This window comes from Nylanderia fulva, unplaced genomic scaffold, assembly GCF_048542155.1.
Source record: "Nylanderia fulva isolate GAGA-0341 unplaced genomic scaffold, ASM4854215v1 Scaffold633, whole genome shotgun sequence".
Taxonomy (NCBI): Eukaryota; Metazoa; Arthropoda; class Insecta; order Hymenoptera; family Formicidae; genus Nylanderia; species Nylanderia fulva.
The window spans coordinates 34,293-59,419 of NW_028190735.1; the positions used below are offsets into that span (position 1 = coordinate 34,293).

The 25,127-nt window shown below is 43.7% G+C and overlaps 1 protein-coding gene across 1 annotated transcript; it reads left to right on the forward strand.

The window, feature by feature from the left end:
• The first annotated feature begins 8,920 nt into the window (after positions 1–8,920).
• On the forward strand, positions 8,921–14,131 carry LOC114938071 (uncharacterized). The gene has a single exon (XM_029311812.2). It carries the CDS (start codon positions 8,921–8,923, stop codon positions 14,129–14,131), a length of 5,211 nt encoding a protein of 1,736 aa, XP_029167645.2.
• Positions 14,132–25,127: the final 10,996 nt, after the last annotated feature.

The window sequence follows — 25,127 nt, forward strand, 5'->3', positions numbered from 1 at the left end:
AAAGCGAACTCGACACTTGGTTCCCTGTCTCTTCTTTTGCACACTCGTTTGTAGACTGATGGGCTTCTCTTGTCCACCGCGCTTTTTCACTGTCCGCGAGAGTCCCACGAGAATCACTTTTTCTCCGTTTTTACCTTGATTCGTCCCTCGTTATCTTCACAATCCGTCTCGAAGGACCATTTTACTTCCTGTGCGAGAACCTTCGATTTGTTTTAATTTTCCGCGCGAGGCAAATTTATTTATTTATAAGTCAAATCGTAGATACAAAGGAGACTAGATGTCGGAGAAATTTAAAGGTGGAGAAACTCACTTTGAGGCAAGCTTTATTCAAAGCCTCGCGACAAATTAAACGCGGAGTTTTCGCTCTAGAACGAGATAAATTCGCGCGATGCGCTTTTCGCTGATATACACGGAGCTCCTTCAGTTTCAACTCCTCGTAGACTCATTTTTGATCTCGCGGAATTCGGCAGCTAGGCTCTCCTATCGCGCGTGGCACACGTGCTGAAACCTATCGTGGACGATTGCCCCATCACGCCCGAAACGCGAGACAAAGGCGAGTTTTTTGTAATATTCCTCCGCTCGCGGAATCGAAACAACCGGAATAACATCTCGGCTCGAATATTTACTTCAATTCATCTACGATTGACCTTTGCGTTCGTTCGCTCCGAACATACGTGACAATTTACACACAAGTTGACGCGCAATTAGCTTAGCTGCGTTCTTCATCGACCTACGAGCCAAGTGATTCACCGTTCAGGGTAATCGTTCGAAATTTTTGCGTTCGCGAAGAAACGCGCTTCTCGTTCAACCATCGTGGTCTCTTCTCTCGGACGAGAGAGAGAGAAAGAATAATCGTGGTGGCTCTTCGATCAGGCTGTCCGAGGACGCGCGCGGACCGCCGCCTCCCGCCAGGGAAGGCTACGGCACAAAGGTAGAGTTGTGTGTTTCTCGATCGGAGCGTCTCTCCCGCAACGGGAGAGCCGGGGCGGAAGCTTTTGAAGAAACCGTCGGACCGACACAGTTGACAGATAGTCGAAATATCATCGATCCTTCCTGTATTATACAGGGTGATTCAAAACAACCGTTTGTCTTTAAAATGTCGTATTCCTGACTTAATTTAAAGACGATTTTTTCCTTTGCCAAAATTAAATTTTATCTGAAGCTTAGTTTTTGAAATATAAAAAGTAATAGTTAGCGAATTATAGCACGAGTACGGGCGGTAATCAGGAGCGGCGCACCACATTATCCGACGCGGGCGATTACGTGGGCGCTCGAAGCGATCAGCTGTTTGTTACACGCAGCGTTTTGTGTGTGTGTGTGTGTGTGTGTGCGTGTGTGTGTACGCGTATACACACACACACACACACACTCTCTCTCTCTCTCTCTCACTGATTCTTACCTTGTAGAGATGTTTGATGTCCTTTGACGAATAATTGTTGCCTGACTGGATACAATCCGATATTGACACACTGTGACACACTGCATGATGAAATCATTTTTTTGTAATAAATTCTATTGACACTTTGACTCACGCACTTGATTAAAATTATTGTAATAAATAACTGATTACAAATTACAACACATAAATAATCACAATCTGAGAGAATTTTCTCTTAGAATTTGCCCTGAAAATTGTGGTAATCGTAGGATAATATTGTATGGAAAAAATTTTATTAGAATTCCTCTAATTAATATTTATCACATTCAAAATAATAATATCTATCACAATAAAATATGAAACATGTTTTATTAATTTTACTAAACCGTAAAGTAAAATTAATGAAATATATTTTATATTTTATTGTGATTGTTTTTCCTTTTATTTAATTTTAATAACAGTAATTTTATTGTATCATATCAGATTTGTACACTGTATCTGGTTCCGACGCTTCGGACCCTTTTGATAGACTATTGAATACGTGATTGAGGTTCGATTGTCGTTCTTCAAGAACAAAGAAAGACAGGATATCGCGGATCCGTTACAAGCATACCGCTATTATTATAGGATGTTGCTCGTCATAGCTGAGCGCGGAATTCGTCAACCGCCCGCCAAGACGGAGTAAAGAGTCCTCTCCTAGAAAAGGACATTTGCTCAACGAGCTCGAATGCGGCATGGTGCCGTTATTCTTTAGTGAGCGCGTTTCTCGCTCGAAGAATCTCTGTTGCAGATAGCGCAACCAGAAGATTTCCGCCCTCCTAAACTCATCGGCGTTCAGAAGGGAGAAGAGTTGGGAGCGAGACGCGCTCTTTTCTTTTACACGAAGAATAAAGCGATTCATATAGGCAGTCACGCGGACAAGCTTGGTCCAAGTGGAGAACCTATATGGGAGTTCCCATTCCTCGGCCTCTTGAACATGGAACGTCACAGGCCGTCTTCTTTCCACCGACACTTGCTGATCGGTGGCAGTGTCGAGCGGAGCTGAGACATTCAGAATCGGCCACGCAGTCGATGGCTTCTGAAGCCATCGTGGACCGTTCCACCATAGCGGGTGAGTCACGAGCTCGGAGGCGGTCAAGCCGCGCGAGGCACAGTCCGCCGGATTATCTCGAGACGGAACGTGATTCCAACAAACAGAATCCAGACAGACTTCGGATACGCGGTTAGCCACGTAGGTGCTCCATTTTGATGGATGTTGACCGAGCCACGCGAGAGCGATGGTCGAATCCGTCCATCCGTATATTGGAATCGGAGGTAATTTCAACGATGTCAAGGTCCACTTGATTAGCCGGCTGAGGAGGACGATAGCGTTCAGTTCCAAGCGCGGGATGCTTACGGTTTTGATCGGCGCGACCTTTGTTTTAGCAGCGAGCAGAGTGATATGAAACTTCGTTGGCGAAGGAAGCACTCGAATATAAACGACCGCCGCGTAAGCGCGGTTTGAAGCGTCGGCAAACCCGTGGATTTTGAACGCGAGGTTATTGGAATGTCGACCGGTCCAACGCGGTATTCGGACGCGGTTTAATGATTCTAAATCGTTGGTGTAGCTCTCCCAACGATCGCGCAACTACTCTGGAAGAGGGGAGTCCCAATCACATTTGAAAAGCCATAACTCTTGTAGCAAGATTTTCGCGGTTACAACAACCGGCTATTGGGTCGTATAATTTTGCCGTGAACGAGAGAACGGAACGTTTCGTGTGCGTAACCGATCTCAACGGAGTTATCACGAATTTGAACGCGTCCTCTTTAGCAAGCCATGAAAGCCCGAGAATCTTCTTTTACGAGTAAGTGATCGGTGACTTCCGGCTGATGAGCCGAAAGTCCTTGAAGAAGAGAGGAGGCATTAGAAACCCACTTTCGTAGTTGAAAACCTCCCTTTTGCAGGATTTCAACTAGTTGGACACGAGCTTCTATCAATGAAGTCGTATCGTCCGCGCCAAAGAGCGCATCGTCCACGTAGAAGGACTCGCTGAGAATTGAAACAGCCGCGGGATAGTTGTCACCTTTATCTAGAGAAAGCTGTTTCAGTACCCTTATTGCGAGGTACGGAGCGGGGGCGAGCCCGTACGTTACAGTGAGAAGGCGATAGTGTTCAATCGGCCCATCGGCCGACGATCGCCATAAGATTCTTTGAAAATCCGCGTCAGACAGACGGATGCACGAGAATTTAGCGGAATATTTGAGCAATGTCCGCCGTGTAAACAAATTGCCATTGACGCCAGCGCAATAATATAGCGGAGAGGTCTTGCTGCAGTCTCTGACCGATCAGTAAGTGATCGTTAAGCGAAGTCTTATTGCTCGTTTTGCACGAAGCGTTGAAGACAACGCGCAATTTCGTAGTGCAACTCGAGTCGCGCAAAACGGGATGATGAGGAATATATACCGGCTCGAACTCGGAGCGGTCAGATAATTCCACCTTCCTTATATGACCGAGCGAATTATACTCTCGTAAGAACTCGTTGTACTGCGCGTGAAGTTCAGGACAAAGCCGTAGCTTTCCTTCCATTTTATTATAAAGCGAGGTTGCAATGTGCAAAGAATCACCGATTTTATCGGGAAATCATGCCTGAAGGGCAATCGAACCGCATAGCGTCCCTGAGGGGTAGGTACGATAGTGGTTGGCGATGAAATGAGCCTCGCACCTCTCCTCCTTCTCCGTGAGAGGGACAGGCCGCGAGATCTCCTCATCTTCCCAGAACTTCTGGAGAAGAGAGTGCGTGCTTTGTTCCAACACGCAGTTTAATACAGATGCTTGAGCAGTAGTAGTCGGCCTACTATTTGTGGGGCCGGAAAGGATCCAACCGAGAGCGGTCAATTGCGCTGTCGGAGTTCCAATAGGACCTTGACGGACATCGCGCTTCAGAAGCGAGCCGTAAAGGTCAGCACCGATCAACAAATAAATTTGATGTTGACTTGAAGGATCAGTATCAGCAAAAGATAGACCCTGTAAATGAGGCCACGCATCGAAGGGCTGAATCCGCGAGGCAGCGTATGAAGTAATGCGTTGAAAAATGTAAGCCGGCCGTCAGAGGAAAGCTCGGGTCGGCTTGAGCACACGGGGTTAACTGTAGTGTTACGCGCGATTTCGCAGTACCCGTGTATTTTTCGCCGAAGCATTTAATTTGTAAATCGGCTCGTTGCCGTTTAGTGCGCAACGCCTGTGAGAGCGATTCTGATATAAAGCTAAAGGTGGATCCTTGATCCAACAACGCGCGAACCTTTAAGCAGCGACCCTCCCCAGTGTGGAGGTCGACCCATGCCGTTGCCAAGAGGACATTTGGATGTTCCTGAAGCGAGGGCGGTACTTCCTGGACGGCCGCGATCGTATTGACCGTCTGATTTGTAGTCGCCTTAGATGCAGCTTGTGACGCAGATTCGGAGGTAGTAGCCTCGGAACTGGCCAAGTTATCGAAGGCATTTTGATTTGCCGCTGAATGCAGCAATGTGTGATGCGAGCGACGACATTGTCTGCACCGATATTTGCTCGGGCATTTCGACGGGAAATGTCCGGACTTTAAGCAGTTAAAGCAAAGTTTATGCTGGCGCGCGAGAGCAAAGCGCTGTGAAGCTGATTTCTTTGCGTAGTCTTCGCATTTCTAAACGTGATGCTTACCGGAGCAACAAATACATTTAAAGGCAGTCACGTTGTTTACCGTTAAACGCGGTTTATCATTTTTCGAAGAACCGGAGTCCTTGCTTGAATCGGCAAAGTCCGACAATCCGCGTATACGGAGAGTTAAAAACTCATTAAGCTCCTGATAAGAAGAAGGCTCATTTCGTTTAATTCGCGTTAAATTCCATTCGGTACGTGTTCTCGCGCTAAACTTTTGCGTTATTGTATAAACAAGAATGTCGTCCCATTGTTCTACGGGACGATCGAGATTTTTTAATACGGCTAACGATGCAGACACTGTGTCGCGCAATTTTCGCAAATCGCTTACAATCTCGCTTTTCATTACCGGAAGGCAAGGCTAATAAACGCGTGTAAATGAGCATAGATTAACGCTTGCTTATCGTCGTATTCATTGGTTAACAATTGCCAGGCAGATTCGTAATTCGCATCGGAAATTTTTAAATTATTGATCAGCAAGGAAGCGTCTCCCGTTACGCTCGTTTTTAAGTAATGAAATTTTTGAGAATTTGAAAGAGCGTCGTTAGTTACTACGAGAGATTCAAAAATGTTTCGGAAGTTTTCCCAATCGGTTAATTTCCCAGAAAACTTTGGCAGCGCGATGCGTGGCAATTGGAAGCAATGATTATTTGTTTCGCGAACGGAGGAATTGGAACTACGATCGGTAAACGGAATTGTATTAGGAGATAATCGACTTATCGTATCTTGCAACAGATCGGCCGTGTCGATGTAGACATCCTCAGCTCTCAGGAACTTTTCCAGAGTGAAGTACGGCAAGGTCGTTTGCTGCTCCGTGGTCGTCTTTTGAAGCAGTTTGACATGAAGGCCGCGGCGCGGCAGGCGGCCCAGTGCTCCTCCAACTTGGCAAGCCTACTTCGCGTCGTGGCGAGTGTCACGTTTGATTTGGCCAGCTTCTTGAAGTTGACGAGATCTCGTTTGATCTCGTCAATACAAGCTCCCTGCTCGATGAGCAGGTCACTCACGGCATTCGACATGATTATCGATGCCGGATTGTTGAATCGTTTATCGATTATTCGCTACTGAAGCGAAATATTCAAGCGCGCGCGCAGACTTGAAGCGCCCGCTGATTGACGCGCGAGAGAGAGTGAGAGAGTCCGAGCGCGAGTTAGCGCACCGTCACGTTAAGCCGTTATCGGCTGTCTTTCTCACACAAAGCGATTGCGTGGCGCGTGATAGCGGCGTCGAAATTGCAAATCGCGTGGTTTTTTAAATCTTTAGAAACGTCGAAAATTACCGAAATGATCGAGACAAAGAGAGATGCACGACGCGGACGCGTGATAGCGGCGTCGAAATAGCAAGTCGCGCACCTTTTAAATGTTTAGAAACGTCGAAAATCAACAAGATGATCGAGAGAGTCACAGAGAGATGCACGACGCGGACGCGTGATAGCGGCGTCGAAATAGCAGGTCGCGCACCTTTTAAATGTTTAGAAACGTCGAAAAGCAACAAGATGATCGAGAGCACAGATTAATAGACAGATCGCCAAAGGTCTGGATGAAGGAGAGACCAGCATTTCTCACTGATTTCAGCGCCATATTGTAGTAGTGGTCAATGCAGTAACTATTAATACGTTCCCAAGATAAGAGCGTCTCATGCTCATGAACTCGTCCGGCGGCATGTACGAGATTTATCTTTTCGTAGCGTTCGCGTATTTCGGAAAGGACAGAATTTTATGATGTTATAAATAAATAAATAAATAAAATATTAACCTGACCTATTATAATTATTTTTTAATAAATGTTTCATTATTATTATCATCTAAGTCTAAATCGTTTAATTAATTTTTAGTTTTTTAATAATTAATTTAATTTATTCTAATTATTTTAATATGTGAAAAATACTAATACGTATACGTTTTATAATGAATTAATATATTTCGAGAGTCGAATTATATATTTTTAATAATATAAAAGTGTTCAAAAATTATATTTGACTTTTAATTTTAATTATTTTAGCAAAGAGTTCCGAAATCTCTTACGCACATAATAGGGATTTTGTTTATCCATATAATTCGCAATTAAGTATATATGTTAATTATTAATTTTAATAAAATACAAAATTAAAATTAAAGGTCAAATATAATTTTTGAACATAAATATATTTAATTTGTTATAAAACGTATACCCGTGATAGTATTTTTCTCGTACAAAAATAACTAGAATAAATTAAATTACTCATAAAAAAATAAAAAAATAATTAAATAATTTATATTTTATATGATAATAATAAAACATTTTATAAAAAAAAACAGATTCAATAAATATAAGTATATATATAACATGTACTTATATTTATTGAATCTGTTTTTTAATAAAATGTTTTATAAGCTTAGAAAACTTGACTTCGACGTAACTAGCAAATTTTATTTAATTATTTCACGACGGTTTGACGTAATAAAATGTTTTATTATTATTATATAAAATATAAGTTTAAATTCTTTAATTAATTTTTAATCTTTTATGATTAATTTAATTTACTCTAATTATTTTTGTACGAGAAAAATACTATCATGGGTATACGTTTTATAATTAATTTAATATATTTGTGTTTAAAAATTATATTTGACCTTTAATTTTAATTTTTATTTTATTAAAATTAATAATTAACATATATACTAAATTGCGAATATATGGATGAAAAGAATCCCCATTATGTGTGTAAGAGATTTCGAAACTCTTTGCTAAAAAATAATTAAAATTAAAAGTCAAATATAATTTTTAAACACTAATATTATTAAGAATATATAATTCGGTTCCCGAAATATATTAATTCATTATAAAACGTATACGTGATATTATTTTTCTCATATAAAAATGACTAGAATAAATTAAATTAATTATTAAAAAACTAAAAAGTAATTAAACGACTTAGACTTAGATGATAATAATAATGAAACATTTTATTAAAAAAAGATTCAATAACTAGTAGGTCAAGTTATAATTTTTTATTTATTTATTTATAACATTATGAGTTATTAAGCTCATCATCTCGTTCGCTCTCTGTCTTGCTTTCATTCGGCAAGTCACAAATATATATGATACTCGTATGTTCCTACTTCAACTCTCGAGAATCTGAAACAAACGAAACTCGTGTCCAATATACAGGGTGTCCGGTAACTAACAGACCAATGATTACAAATGGATTCTTTGGTCAATTTGGGAACGATTTTTCTTCAGCGAAAATGTCGAAAAAGGTCATCATTTTTTACAACTTTCCAATCTTTGTCATTATATATCTTTATAACTGTTTAGACACGACTACAAATAATAATTAGAAGGCTATCGATCAGCTCGTTAAACCTTCAAATTTGAAAACACCAAGGAGCTTATGTCAATGTTTTCGCTCCTCGGTTCGCGTTCACCGATGTTTGCGTCCATTTAGACACGTGTCATCCGGCTGATGCGTGATTTTGGTTCCCCTTCTCAGTCGGGAAAATCAGGAAGTTTCGCCGTACGTGGCGATTCTCGCATTATTCTGTAAGGAGCTGTTGAGCGAGAACATGCTCTCAAATAATATAATATTTTTCAAAAGTTAAACGATTAAAAGTTACTCCGCCTTCAGTATCTCCACGCCACTGCTCCCTTGGTTCCTACCTCGCGTTCTTTCGGAGCGGTCCCGGCTATTCATTAAAGTTCACATTAAATCGATAAAAAAAAAAAAAAAGGAAGAAGAAACCTTCGAAGTGTGAACATACAATTTGGTCCTTCGAGCCGGATCGAGGTAACCCACGGTGAAAGCAGTGCGGTCGTCTCTCTCTCTATCTCTCTCTGCTGGACCTCAGTGACGGAGTCATCGTGTCGCCCGCACCCAAGGTGGAGACAGCCAACACGATGAGCGATCATCTCTCGCAGCAGCTAACAATGCTTCAATCTGTCGAGCGAGCGCTCTCCAACTTTAAAAAAGTTGGCAGAGCCAATTATACGGCGGCTAAGATTCGTCAACGAATGTCAACCTTGAAGGAGACCTGGACACGGTGCATCGAGAAGCACGCTATCTTGGCACGAGCGTTCACCGCCGAGCAGCAGCGGACCATGGACTACTTTTCGAACACGATTTTCGAAAATTGCGAGGAATACTACGAGACAACCCTCGACTACATGGCTGACTGCCTCGAAGAGCTGGATCCAACGCCCACCAGAACGAGCCTGTCGCAGTTCACGATAAGTACCGCTGAACCATCGTCTTTTTCTTTAACTCATTTGCCGCCGATTCAACTACCGCCGTTTTCGGGAAATGTCGAGGACTGGGAGAGCTTCCGCGATCGCTTTACTTCTCTCATAATTCAAAATACCGAATTAACTGCATTTTCGCGGATGCATTTCCTAGCTTCAAGTCTCACCGGTCGTGCGTTCGACACTATAAAATCTATTCAAATCACCGCGGATAATTTTGAGATCGCGTGGAAAACATTAGTTTCACGATTCGACAATAAACGACGGCTCGTCGACGTGCACGTATCAGCGCTATATTCTCTGCCGACGGTCGCTCGCGAATCCGCTGTCGAACTTAACGCACTTCGCGACAAAGCGAATCGCGCTATCGCTTCTTTAAAAAATTTAAATCGATCACCCGATCAAATGTTGAGCGATATGTTAGTTTTTAGCGTCACGCAAAAACTTGATCACGCCACTCGGAAAGCGTGGAAGTTAAAAACCGGTGACGACCCGAACATTCCTTCGTATGAAGCTCTCGACCGATTTCTCGACACGCGCATTCGTGCATTGGAGGAAATCTCTCCGGCTAATGCTTCCAAATTCTTGCGCGCGCCAAAGGTTACCAGTGCTAACGCCACTGCCGCTGGTTTATCGTGCCCATTATGTCGGGCCGCGCATTTCATCAACAAATGTCCGCAATTTTTGAGGAGGACTCCGAGTCAACGCCTTGAAGTCATTTTAAAAGCGAAGCGATGCGTCAATTGTTTGAGCGCAAAGCACGCTGTACAAACGTGTCCAAGTCAATACTCATGCAGAATTTGCCAAAGCAAGCATCACTCGATGCTGCACGTTGACTCGGCTTCTTCCTCAACTGCATCCGCTGTCTCTCAAAAAAACGAAACCTCGTCGAGTGTGTCGTCAGACTCCATCGCGATTACTTCGGCCACGGCATTATGCTCCCAGCTAACAGGCGTCGCGCTCCCGCAAATGTTACTCGCGACGGCCCGCGTCACCGTCGGTGCACCGTCGGGTCGGACTCTCACCGTGCGAGCGCTTCTCGATCAAGGCTCGGAGATCACCTTCATCACGGAGCGTCTCGCACAAACTCTCAGAATGCGTCGCATTCGCCAACCGCTCTCGATTTCCGCCGTCGGCGGAATGAACGCCGGAACTTGTCAATTCGCCGCTAAGATTCGGATCGCTCCGATCAATCAAGCTGCTCCCGTGTTCACGACAACCGCGTCGATTCTCAGATCTCTCACAAAATATTCGCCTTACAAGGCGAATTCCAACTATGATTGGAGCTATCTAAGCGATCTCAATCTGGCCGATCCGAATCCAACAAGCGCTGACCCGATCGAAATCCTGATCGGAGCAGACTTATATGGCGAATTGCTGCTTAGCGGCGTTCGTAAAGGCGCCCCTGGGCAGCCAATTGCGCAGCAAACCATTTTCGGCTGGGTTTTGTCGGGGCCCATGTCCGAGCTGTCGACGCAATCGCGAGCGATCACCGTTCAGCATTGCGCGAATTCGGAGGCTCTAGATCAGGAGCTCAGACGATTCTGGGAAATCGAAGAAACTCCTCGACAGGCTCTCCTCAGCCCTGAAGAGCAGCAATGTGAGGAGCATTTCACAGCCACGCATTCGCGCGGTGCTGACGGTCGATACACAGTGCGCCTTCCGTTTAAGAACGGTCCGCCGATCGACATCGGCGATTCGCGCCACACGGCTGAACGCTTCCTGCGAGGATTGCATCGTCGCTTCCTTCTACATTCCGACCTTCGTGCGGCCTACGCCGAATTTATGCACGACTACGAATCATTAGGACATATGAACGAAGTGAAGAGCGATCAAGTTGCCTCGCAGGAAGTGTATCTCCCTCATCATCCTGTCATTCGCGACAGCAGCGTTACGACAAGATTGCGAGTCGTATTTAACGCGTCGAGTCTGACGACCAATTCAACGTCGTTGAATAATCACTTGCTCACCGGGCCAAAGTTACAAGCGGACTTATCGGCTGTCATTCTGCGCTGGCGACAGTTCCGCTACGTTTATGCTGCCGATATAACAAAAATGTATCGCCAAATAGTTATGGACCCGCGTGACATCGATTACCAGCGAATTCTATGGAGCGGCGCTCCTTCAGAACCCGCTCGAGCTTATCAGCTCACTACTGTCACATACGGCACAGCCTGTGCGCCATTTTTAGCGCTACGCGTCATTCGTCAGCTTGCTCAAGATGAGGGTAGTTCTTTCCCACTCGCTGCTATTGTTCTGCAGCAAAATACTTATGTCGATGACATTCTCTTCGGGGCGGACGACATACCTCTCCTTCGTCAAGTTCGCGAGCAGGTATGCGCGTTGCTTCGTCGAGGCCGATTCGAGCTGAGAAAATGGGCGAGCAACTCTTCTCAACTCCTCAGCGATATCGCTAGCGCAGATCACGGCCTAGTTTGCGATAAAACGCTTCAAACAGATGACCATCTTAAAATTCTCGGCATCCGGTGGAATCCGTCCTCTGACGCCTTTCAATTTAACGTCACACTTCCGCATTCCGAGCAGACTACCAAACGGTCGATCCTGTCAACTATCGCGAGATTGTTCGATCCGTTGGGGTGGAGTACTCCGGTTACCGTTGTCGCGAAGATTTTCCTTCAGAAACTCTGGCTGCTCAAAATCGGATGGGACGACGTGCTTTCCGCTGACATTCTCGATCGCTGGGACTCCATTCGCTCATCTCTCGCCGCTCTGCACGGTCTTCAATTGGACCGCTGGATTCAACGCGGTGCAGATTGCGTCAGATGCGACTTACACGGTTTTGCAGACGCATCTTCGCACGCTTACGCTGCCGCCGTGTATATTCGAATAGTTTCGTTATCCGGTGAAATAACAGTACGATTGTTAATCGGAAAATCAAAAGTCGCGCCGATAAAAACATTAAGTATTCCACAGCTGGAACTCGCCGCTGCCGTGTTACTCGCGAAACTAATCGATTTTGTCAAATCATCCCTGCATCTCCCTGCAGATTCTTGCCACTGTTGGACCGATTCCACGGTAGTTCTCGCGTGGGTGGCGCAACATCCATCAAAGTGGAAGACGTTCGTCGCGAATCGCGTCTCTGAAATACAATCTAGACTCCCAAACGCGCAATGGAGACACGTCCCCACTGATCACAACCCCGCGGATTGCGCGTCACGCGGTATACCCGGTGAGAATTTTACCTCTCACACGCTCTGGTGGCGGGGACCTGCTTGGTTACATTTTTCTGAATCCGAATGGCCGGCGCCATTCGATTCGTCTCTTTCGATGCCCACGATGGAGCGAAAAGAAAACGCGGCGTCTCATCTCGTGTCGCGACGAAAACCATGGGACCTTGCCGCACGGTACTCTTCGTGGCCGCGTTTAATTCGTGTCACCGCCTACATCATGAGATTCATCTCAAAGCTTAAAAGACACTCGGTGCCGCGCGACACATGCGACGAAGGCTCCCGGTCAATTTCCGCGCTCGAATGTAGAAAAGCACGAGACTTTTGGTTGTTGCAAATTCAATCAGAATTATTCGCGCGGGAAAAGGAATCGTTGTTGCAGCAACGTTCGATTCCAGCAAAGAGTGCATTGTTGTCTTTCACGCCATTTCTCGGCGAAGACAAACTAATCCGCGTTGGTGGGCGGCTGTCGCGTGCCCCCATGCGGTTCTCCGAAAAACATCCTATAATCTTAGCTGCACATCCTCTTGTGAACCTCCTCGTGCAGCACGTGCATTTAAGATCTCTTCACGCGGGGCCTCAATTAACTCTAGCTACTCTTCGTCGAGAGTACTGGATATTGCGTGCTCGAAATATCGTCAAATCTGTCGTTTTCCGCTGCGTAGTATGCACGCGTGAAAAGGCAGCTACTCCCAATCAATTGATGGGAAACTTGCCTTCGGTGCGCGTTTCTCCTCCTGCGCGCGCGTTTATTAATTGTGGTCTCGATTATGCTGGTCCCGTTTTAATCAGATCAATGTCGGGACGCGGTGTCGCTTCCCGCAAAGCCTACATCTCCATCTTCGTCTGTATGGCCACGCGAGCCATACATTTAGAATTAGTCGAGAGTTATTCCACTCCAGCCTTCTTAGGCGCCTTTTCAAGATTCTGCTCCCGACGTGGCATGCCTGAATCAGTCTACTCTGATAATGGAACTACTTTTGTCGGCGCCGATCGCGAATTGGCCGCATCATTTCGAGCCGCGCTGCGCGATCCAACTTTTCAAAATAGTGCCGCTTCCGACGGGGTGTCATGGCACTTTATGCCTCCATCCGCGCCTCACTTCGGCGGACTATGGGAGGCCGGGGTTCGCAGTGTCAAGTATCATCTTCGCAGAATCGTCGGTTCACACACTCTTACGTTCGAAGAGTTCACAACGATTCTCTGCAACATTGAGGCCTGCCTAAACTCGCACCCTATCGCGCCTCTCACTGATTCCGTCGACGATTGCGATTCTCTGACGCCCGGTCATTTCTTGATCGGATCCGCGATTACGATCGCGCCTGAACCCTCTGTACTGCATCTAAATGAGAACCGTTTGACGCGCTGGCAACTTGTTCGCCAGCTCACAGAACGTTTCTGGAAAATCTGGCAGCAGGACTACATCAATACCTTGCAACAACGCGTCAAATGGAAGCAAGTTTCGAAAAACGGAGTTCGCGTCGGGTCACTGGTCCTGTTACGCAATTCTCTCCTTCCGCCTTGTAAGTGGGACTTAGCTCGCGTCATCCGATGTCACCCGGGTCCAGACGGTTTGATTCGCGTCGCGACGGTGAAAACCGCGACTTCCGAATATACTCGGCCTATTGTCAAATTATGCTTACTTCCGATAGACGTCGAAAGCCTGGACAACCTTACGTAATTAAGGTCAGACTCCAGATATCGCTTTAAACTCATTCTGTCAAACGACATACCGATCGCTTCACCAGTCGCCCCTCTTTTTTTTGTTGTTCAAGTCATTTCGAAACGATGGTTTCGAGGCGGGCGGTATGTTTAGACACGACTACAAATAATAATTAGAAGGCTATCGATCAGCTCGTTAAACCTTCAAATTTGAAAACACCAAGGAGCTTATGTCAATGTTTTCGCTCCTCGGTTCGCGTTCACCGATGTTTGCGTCCATTTAGACACGTGTCATCCGGCTGATGCGTGATTTTGGTTCCCCTTCTCAGTCGGGAAAATCAGGAAGTTTCGCCGTACGTGGCGATTCTCGCATTATTCTGTAAAGAGCTGTTGAGCGAGAACATGCTCTCAAGTAATATAATATTTTTCAAAAGTTAAACGATTAAAAGTTACTCCGCCTTCAGTATCTCCTCGCCACTGCTCCCTTGGTTCCTACCTCGCGTTCTTTCGGAGCGGTCCCGGCTATTCATTAAAGTTCACATTAAATCGATAAAAAAAAAAAAAAAGGAAGAAGAAACCTTCGAAGTGTGAACATACAATAACTAAGCCTTAAATTAAAATTTTATTATAGTAAACTCTACCTGAAATTAACTGAAGAATGTAATTATGTTAGACTTTTAACTCCAAAACGTTTAGTTTTCAAAAAACCTATTTTTTTCAATCGCTTATAACTCGAAAATTATTGACTTCTCTACATTTTTGCTAAGGAAAAATCGTCTCCAAATTGGCCAGAGAATCCGCCCTTAATCATTGGTCCGTTAGTTACCGGACACCCTGTATATATTATATAAAAGTGTATAGCACGTCAGAAGCTTGTGAGCTTACAGCGATAAGTAAAAACAATTGCGTATCTATTTCATTGCGTTTATCTGTTTAAACGCGCGCTTTAATTTTTCCAACGTTTTTGCCTGTTTATATTTTAAAGGTCCTCTCTTCTAAAAATCTTGTTTTAAAGATCCTCTCCGCGAGCAAAATTCGAAAACATAAATTATTTAATATTTTTACTTTATTATTTGTAAATCCTCGGTAATTTCAAAATTTTTCTATTTGAAAATTATTAATTTTCTATTGCCAATTAATTTTATCACAGACTTTACTCTTACTTCCATTGCACTTTCGTTTGAGGTTTTCAGTATACGATTTTTTATCGTAGTTACTGAAAATTATTATTGTGAATTATACTTGTGCAGTAATTTGAAGAATTTACAATTTCGTTGAAATTGTTGATTCTTCAAAAAAATTACGAGATTCGCGGAAATTGCGTGCTTTCTTGGCATTTTCCGTTCGCGGCAGGCGGTTTATTTTTGATTGTTGCAAGTGTTTTTTTTTTTTTTTATTAAAATAGATAATAATAATGTGAAATAAATCACGATATTTGACAGATGTGCATATATATAGAAATTGTAATAATAATAATATTATATCATAAAATTGTAAATTGTTTCAATTTTTTATAGACTGCGATAAAAGATTTTACATTTGGATAAGAAACTGCGGTAAGTAAAAATATAAAATTCTTGAAAACGTACCAAAAATATTTGATAATGTAAAAAGGTGAACTTTGAAAAATAAGGAACTTAAAAATTGCACTAATAAATGGGCTATATGTGAGCCGTGCGCGGATGTAAGGTGTGTTATTTCGAAATTTAATTAATAGAATTGAGAATTAATCCCAATTTTAAGTCTTACAAATGTCCAAGCTAATTTTTTGTACCTCGTGTACATTTTTGAAAGTTATATCGAAAAATTAAATTTCAATATGCGTCTTACATCTCACATTTGGCATACGGCTCACATATAGCCTATTTATCTCTTATACTTTATTTCAACCCTTATAGAAATTTATTACTAGTAACGCCAATTTATCAATTTTATTTCGAGTAATTAATCACTTTTATTTCGAATAATTAAATTACTGTATATTATAGTATTTTAAATACTCGAAATAAGTTGGCATAGTGATAAATTTCTACAAGAGAATAAGGAGCCTTTAAATTCTTAATGTAAAAAATTTCAAGTAATTTTCTTTAATAAAATTTAATTAAAAATTTTTGAACACTGTGTTATATCACATTTAAAATTGTGATTATTTCAATAAAAAAACATTTTATGTGTAAAAAATATTGTTTGAAACGCATAATAGAAACTACATGTAATAAAATATTATATCTTAAATAGAATATTCTAGAATATTCGCTTCCGATCGCAAGTCAACAGGCATATCGTTTTTAAATGTTTTTTTTTTGAAAACATATCGCGACATAAATTATCCTGTCGTACAAAAACACGCTCGAAATATAAACAATTAACGGTGTCGCAACCGTTCTGCCGAATAATTATATTTTATTGAGCATGCGCGGCTTCTCACGGGCGCCTCGTTTCGCCAATAATCATCGTGATCGCCAGCTCGCGCATGCTTTCTAACAGCCGTGGTTCTGTCAATTTTGACAGCGGCCAATTACGCGTAATACACTCAGGTCACCTCGCGCAACTTTAAAAAGACGCAAAATTATTGGCGCTTCCCGAAAAGGTGGGTCTTTTGCGGAAACCCATAAAAGAGAGCTCGCACCCGAAATCACAGCGTTATCGCTTTTCCGCCGTGAAAACATATCGCAAACCGCTTATCAGATACACCGCAAAATTCGTTGACGACCGCCGCTATTCCGCACATTGATTTGAGTTCGATTTTCTCTGTAAATTAATTAAGATTGTAAAAGTTTGTTAAAGTGTTCGTTTTCTAATTGTTTTAAAATATTAAAGTCAATTTAATACAAAAAAGTGACTCATCCTTTCGTGCAGCGCGATCCTTTGCTCAAGCAGCGCGTTCGTGAACAAATATATTTTTTATATTTAATAAATTATATATATATATATATATATATGCATATGTAAAATATTCTCTTTCTCTTTCTCTCTCTCTCTCTCTCTCTCTCTCTCTCTCTCTCACACACACACACAACGGGGGCCAAATCTCTCAAATTGGTCTCATGATCAATTAGCCTGGATTCGCACCAGGAGCAAAGTCTGTTGGTAATGTCAAACGAATTTAGCCTGGACTTGCACCAGGGGCAAAGTCTTTTGGTCGAGTCTACGAAATTTAGCACGGACTCGAACCAGGGGCAAAGTCTTTTGGTTCAAGTCTACGAAATTTAGCACGGATTCGAACCAGGGGCAAAGTGTGTCGGTAAGGGGCAAAGTCTATCGCACGAAGATGGCGGTCTCATCTTTAGGCAGGCCTTTGGCGATCTGTCTATTAATCTGTGTCGAGAGAGTCACAGAGAGATGCACGACGCGTACGCGTGATAGCGGCGTGCGCTGTCGTTTGCACTGTGGTCTGCGAGAGTCAAAAGTCAGTGAGAAAAAAATGCACTGGTTAAGATTCACCGGTGCGGTGCGCGTGATAGCGGCGCACGCTCACTGAGAGTCACTGTTAATCAATATAAGTCACGATTAATCATTGAGAGTCACTGCGATTATCGTAACGCAAAGCGCGTGCTTGCGGCGCTTGCGGATAACTCGCAAATGTTCACCGCACTCAATTAAGAAAATCACTGGTGCGTGATAGCGGAGTACGCGTGAAGTCATTAATCTCGAACGGCGTTTAACTGCCGTCCGAATGCAAAATTGCAAAGCGCGTGATAGCGGCGCTTGCACTGCAAGTGACACTTCAACAAAATTCTGACTACTCAAATGCAGAATTCGATGTACACCGGATACGTGAGGGTGCGTGACCGTCACGTGGCCGGAGCGCCGCGGCTTAGGCCGGAGCGACGGCAGGCGCGCGATCGAGAGAGCCGCAGCTAGAAAGAGAGAGAGCGAGAGAGAGAGCTTCGGAGCGCGCGGCGTGATACCGTCTCTCTCGCTCTTCGCGTCTTGGAGAGAGCGCGAGAGAGAGAGAGAGAGAGAGAGAGAGAGATCTTCGGAACGCGCGCGACGGTGATCCGTCTCTCTCGCTCTTCGCGTCTTCGAGAGAGAACGAGAAAGAGAGAGAGAGAGAAAGAGAGAGAGACTGTTTCGAAGCGCGCGCGACGGCTAATTGTTGTGTAGCGCGGTCTCACTCCCGCACACGAAGTCTTTCTACTCCAAACGAAAACGCGTAATTAGCGAATTTCTCGTGCCGCGGATCACTGCGTTTTTAACTTTACTGCCCCGATATAGGCACACGAAGCAGAAATTGTCAATCGTTCGAATAAGGTACGAAACAAAGGAGCCCGTTCTTTTCGCGATTTCACTATCACTCGATCGGTTTTTAAAATCCGGCTCGAAGGACCATTTTATATGTATAAGATTTAACGTTGTAGGATGCCGGGTTAACGAGATCAAATGATTGTACGCGTTTTGAAACGGTTTAAATTAGTTTAACGTATAAGACGGGCAACAAGAGCCAAATCGCGGATGACAATGCGTTATCCTAACGAAACTAAATAATTTTCCGTTAGAATTAAATACCGGCGCACAAGGCACCAAATTTTACTTGGACACGGCCAAGATTTTAAAATATGAAATAATCTCATATTTGAGATTTAATTTCAATACCCCCTTTTTTTTTTTAACCCCCCTACCGAAATTAAATAAATGAATGCAAGAGAAAAATATAGATCCGAAAATCGCTGAATCGGGAAACGAACCCGAGACCTTTCGCTTGCCGGGCGACTGCTCTTCCAGCTGAGCTATTCAAATCCTTTCGATTCTATACTTTTCTCTGTTATATATATTAATGTTGGTAAACAAACGCATTTTTAAGCCAGCGTGTATCAATATAAGAGTTTTAACAAGGCTCTGTAATATAAATATAAATTTAACGTATAAGACGGGCAACAAGAGCCAAATCGCGGATGACAATGCGTTATCCTAACGAAACTAAATAATTTTCCGTTAGAATTAAATACCGGTGCACAAGGCACCAAATTTTACTTGGACACGGCCAAGATTTTAAAATATGAAATAATCTCATATTTGAGATTTAATTTCAATACCCCCTTTTTTTTTTAACCCCCCTACGGAAATTAAATAAATGAATGCAAGAGAAAAATATAGATCCGAAAATCGCTGAATCGGGAATCCCCGATTTTCGGATCTATATGTTTCTCTTGCATTCATTTATTTAATTTCCGTAGGGGGGTTAAAAAAAAAAGGGGGTATTAAAATTAAATCTCAAATATGAGATTATTTTATATTTTAAAATCTTGGCCGTGTCCAAGTAAAATTTGGTGCCTTGTGCACCGGTATTTAATTCTAACGGAAAATTATTTAGTTTCGTTAGGATAACGCATTGTCATCCGCGATTTGGCTCTTGTTGCCCGTCTTATACGTTAAATTTATATTTATATTACAGAGCCTTGTTAAAACTCTTATAAATTAGTTTATTCACTTTCTACAAGTTCGTCGCGTACCGAGACTTATGTTTCTCGGCGCTCGCTCTCTCGAGGACTGACTCGAGGGTTGCGCGAATTTCGGAGCTCGCGTAGGGCGGCAGCCGATCGGGGTCCTCGATTGGACCATTAGAAAATCAGGCGATGTACTCACGCCAATTAGCGGCGAGTGTACACGTTGGTTTCACGTGTTTCCTTGGCGTAAACACTAAGGAATTTAACAAAAAAACATTCTAGAAAATTCGATCGTCCTCGAGGATTCGATCCGAAGAACGAATCTTCAACAATGTGGAAAGAATTTTATTAGAATTTCTCTACTATTTATTATATTAAAAATAATAATATGTATCACAAGAAAATATAAAATATGTTTGATTAATTTTACTATACAGTTTAGTAAAATTAATCACACATATTTCATATTTTATTGTGATAGATATTATTTTTAATGTGATAAATATTAATCAGAGAAATTTTAATAAAATTCTTTTCATACCGTATTGTCTCACAATTACCATAACTTTTAGGGTAAATTTTAAGAAAAAATTCTCTCAGTGTACCGATTAATTATTAAAAATTACTTGTAAAAAGGCACACGTTACTCGATGCGGACGACAATTGTTTACACGGCAAGGACACGACAACAGACTGCGGCGACGGATGACGCAACGCGTCGCGACGCTTCGCGACACGTCTAGACGATAACAATCACGCGGCGTTGCCGAACATGTGATTGACGCGAGACATGTATTAAAACGTATAATAATTATGTTATTAAAAAAGGCATATTATAACGTATTATAATTTTTTACGTTATAATACATTTTTTTTAATGACTTAACATTATCCGCCCGTTTTGCCCTTTCTTTTTAAGCGAGACGTGAGAAAAATGATTATGTTTTGCGAACAAGATGTTCCATGTATAAATGTATTGGTCGCTCTGAAAAGAGCGGATTGACTTTGGTCGCTCTGAAAAGAGCGGATTGACTTTGGTCGCTCTGAAAAGAGCGGATTAATTTATAATAGGTGCTCAAAATGACCACCATCCATCCTTATGCAAGCTCGCATGCGTTTAAATAAATTTAATTGGACGTTCTCCATTACTTCCTCTTCGATATTCCAAATTACATATCGCAATCTGGTTTCTAAGTCGTCGACGTTCTCGGGAAGCCTTTTGTATATTGATTCCTTACAGTATCCCCATAAAAAGAAATCAAGAGAATTAAGGTCCGGGGATCTTGCGGGCCAACGTATCGGGCCATACCGAACCATCCAACGTCCAGGAAACTGCTTGTGCGCGACGGAAAGATGGATAGGACGTGGTCGGAAGCGAGACCGAGAAATAGACACAACACTCGACACACGCGTAACGTTCACAAAAAAAATATATTTATATAAACTATTAACAAAAATTACAATTAATATACCGCACCGAATTTACCGAGAGAATTAGCCGAGTCGTAAATTACTAAGTGTCCGCAAGCAACGGTAATGAATTAGACAAAGACAAGCAATCTTTATCGTATGAACACACTTTATTCGCGATGAGCAATCGGAAAAAGCGCCGCGGTCGCGAGAGAGGAGGCTTATATACGCCTTGTAATTCTAGAATATTCGAGTACATTTGCTGTCGTTCTATTGTGATATTAAGGGTGAAGGAACGTTTACTGTAATTATTTACTTGTTTTTCTATCCTCTCGCGCGACAGCGGTGTTTACAATTTAGACTGTTTTAAGCGCTTGTTTTCGAAGGCGCGGAGTATCCGCATACTCTCGCGGCCGAGCGCTAATTTAAATATAATTTAAAATACGCATGTTAGACCACGATATTAATTAATAAATTATATGCATGCTGCATGAGGCATGATCGAGATGCATGAATATTTTAACGCTTTCTTGTCCGCGGGTTATTACCGTTCGAATCTCGAACACTGCTCGTTCAAGTAGTTTGTTACAATCCTGGCGTTGTGTGGTCAAGCACCGTCTTGTTGAAAGAACATTTTTTTTCCTTCAAATAGTGGCACTTCTTCTAAAAAATCGGGCAGATTTTCTTTCAAAAGTTCCGCGATACCATAGGGTACGCCTATTTAGCAGGCTAGAGTCTCGTTCGTTATCGGAATTAACCAGACAAATCGCTCCATCAACTAAGAACGGCCATGCACCACCACCCACCGAATCAAGAAAGAGCTATCAATCTGTCAATCCTTCCGGTGTCTGGGCCTGGTGAGGTTTCCCGTGTTGAGTCAAATTAAGCCGCAGGCTCCACTCCTGGTGGTGCCCTTCCGTCAATTCCTTTAAGTTTCAGCTTTGCAACCATATTTCCCACGGAACCCAAAAGCTTTGGTTTCCCGGAAGCTGCCCGCCGAGTCATCGGAGGAACTTCGGCGGATCGCTAGCTGGCATCGTTTATGGTTAGAACTAGGGCGGTATCTGATCGCCTTCGAACCTCTAACTTTCGTTCTTGATTAATGAAAACATTTTTGGCAAATGCTTTCGCTTCTGTCCGTCTTGCGACGATCCAAGAATTTCACCTCTAACGTCGCAATACGAATGCCCCCATCTGTTCATATTAATCATTACCTCGGGGTTCCGAAAACCAACAAAATAGAACCGAGGTCCTATTCCATTATTCCATGCACGCAGTATTCAGGCGAAGGTAGCCTGCTTTAAGCACTCTAATTTGTTCAAAGTAAACGTACCGGCCCGACTCGACACTCAGTAAAGAGCACCGCGACGGGATATTAGTTGGGCCGCCCCTCGCGAGGCTAAGCCCACCGGTAGGACGTCCCACATCACGCCAGATAAACACCGCGAGCGGTGAACCGACGGTGTGCGACACAGATTCAACTACGAGCTTTTTAACCGCAACAACTTTAATATACGCTATTGGAGCTGGAATTACCGCGGCTGCTGGCACCAGACTTGCCCTCCAATGGATCCTCGTTAAAGGATTTAAAGTGTACTCATTCCGATTACGGGCCCTCGGATGAGTCCCGTATCGTTATTTTTCGTCACTACCTCCCCGTGCCGGGAGTGGGTAATTTGCGCGCCTGCTGCCTTCCTTGGATGTGGTAGCCGTTTCTCAGGCTCCCTCTCCGGAATCGAACCCTGATTCCCCGTTACCCGTTTCTCATCGGAGGAACTTCGGCGGATCGCTAGCTGGCATCGTTTATGGTTAGAACTAGGGCGGTATCTGATCGCCTTCGAACCTCTAACTTTCGTTCTTGATTAATGAATGAGGGAGAAAATGAGAGCGTTGCGGAAGTGAGTGAGATAGCGTGTATGAGAGTAATTGGTGCGAGACTCCGTAAATTCCTGTTTACGGAGACGAACAAAATTTCTAAGAGTGCGAGTGAGAAAATACTGGACATTGTGGGAGAATGTGAGGAACAGATGATGAAAATGTTCTGCAAAAATGAGAGAATACAGGGGAAACTGGATGAGTGTATGCGTCGAGCGAGTCGGGATTTAGCCTACGGCGGAAGTGGAATGTGCTATGCGAGCGTGAGTGCGAAAAATGTTGAAAAGAGCGTGATTGAAAAGGTACAGGAAGTGAATGTGAAAACGTGTGAAAACGAAAGAGAAGAGTTATGCGGTAATAGTGAGAGCGGATGATGCAAGTGCGAGTGTGACAAGTGAGGAAGTAAAGGAGAGAATGATGAAACATGTGAGCAAGTCACTGAATGTGCGTGTGAAAGCGGTGAGGAAAGTGAGGAATGGAGGTGTAGCGTTTGAGACGATGAGCGAGAGTGAGTTGAAAAGAATAAGAGAGTGTGGTCAGTTTAAGAATGCTGGCCTAAAGGTTGAGCTGCCTCGCAAGATAGGCCCAAAGATCATCTTGTACGATGTGCCGAATGATATGGCGAGTGAAGTGTTAATGAGAGAAATGTATGAGAGGAGCTTGAAAGGGCGAGTGGATGAGAGAGTATTTATGGAACGTGTGCGTGTTGTGAGTAGGAATGCGAAGAAAGATGCAACCTGCGGAAATGTGATATTAGAAGTTACGAGTGCAATAAGAAATGTGCTCTGTAGTGACGGACGAGTGTTTGTGCATTGGAAGGCCTTTAGGGTGAAAGAGTTTTTCAGTGTGCTGAGGTGCCACAAGTGCTTCGCATTTGGGCACATGATGCGGCAATGCACCGAAAAGGAAAGACTGTGCCAAAAATGCGGATGTGTAGGACACATGATGAGAGATTGTAAAAAGGAAAGTGTGTGTAGAAACTGTAAGCTGAAAGGGAGCAAATGTGATCACTCGGTTCTGTCCGAAGTGTGTCCGGAATACGTGAGAGCGTTAGAAAGAGAGAAAGCGAGAATAAATGACGAATGAATGGTGCGTGAATGTGGTGCAGTATAACTGCCAGAGAGCGTATGCGGTTATGTGTGATCTGGGTGAGATGATGCGCGAACGTCGAGTGAGTGTAGCACTGCTGCAAGAACCGTATGAAAGGCATGGACGTGTGGTGGGCTTGCCCATAGGTATGGATGTGATTGTGTGCAAAAGTGGGACGGTGAAAGCAGCAGTGGTGGTAAATGACTCTAGGTTAGACATGATGTGCGTGAGAGAGTGTACGAATAAGCTTGGAGTGAGTGTGTGGTTAAAGGGGGACTTTGGCAAAATGTATGTGGTGTCCATGTATTGCCAGTATGGTAAGTGTATCGAGCCGTACTTGGCGTACATGGACAGAGTATGTGAGACGGCCGGGAGAAAGCGTCTGCTGATAGGTATGGATGCGAATGCCGTCTCTCCCTTGTGGTATAGCAAGGGTGGAGGCAGCAGAGAGAGTGAAGCGCGTGGTAGAGTGATTGAGGAATGGATGATTGCGAGCGGGATGAATGTTGCTGAATGAGCCAAGCGAGTTTTACTCGTTCAGCGGGCCGAATGGGGAGAGTGACATCGATGTCACTTTCGTGAACGGCGTGAATGGAGGGTGCCGGTATGAGTGGGAAGTAAAGCCGACTGGGGAGTGAGTGACCATAACGTATTGTTAATACGGATGGTACACAGAGAGAATGTAGGTACGAATGAGGGCATGCGTAGATGGGTGTGCAAGGACGTAGACTGGGAAGGATATATGTGTGATATGCGAGAGAGTGCGTTAAAGGATGCAGCGAGCGCCATAGACGAAGCGGATGCGCAGAGCTGTGTAGAGCGAATGATGAAATGGATCCATAGTGCGAATGATCGATGGATGAAGAGGTGTAAACCTGTGTATGCTAGGAAGCTTGTGTGGTGGACGGATGAGCTTGAGAAACTGAAGAAGGCTGTAGGAAGGAGCAGACGTGCCTACCGTACGGGGACAGGGGAAAAGTATGTGGACGGCCGGGAGGGGAAAAGGGCGGGTGAAGGTATGGGTGCAATGCCGTCTCCCCCCGGGGGGTATTAAACAAGGGTGGAGGCCCGGAGAGGGGAGTGAAGCGCGTGGGTTTTGAGTGATTGAGGGAAAAGGATGTTGCGAGCGGGATGAATTTTTTGTTTAAGGCCAAGGGGAGTTTTACTCCCTTCAGCGGGCCGAATGGGGAGAGTGACATCGAAAGTCATTTTTGGAAACGGCGTGAAAAGGAAGGGGTGCCGGTAAAGAGGGAG

Coding starts and splice junctions, on each gene's coding strand:
- LOC114938071 (XM_029311812.2), top strand. CDS start 8,921: ATGAGCGATCATCTCTCGCAGCAGCTAACAATGCTTCAATCTGTCGAG.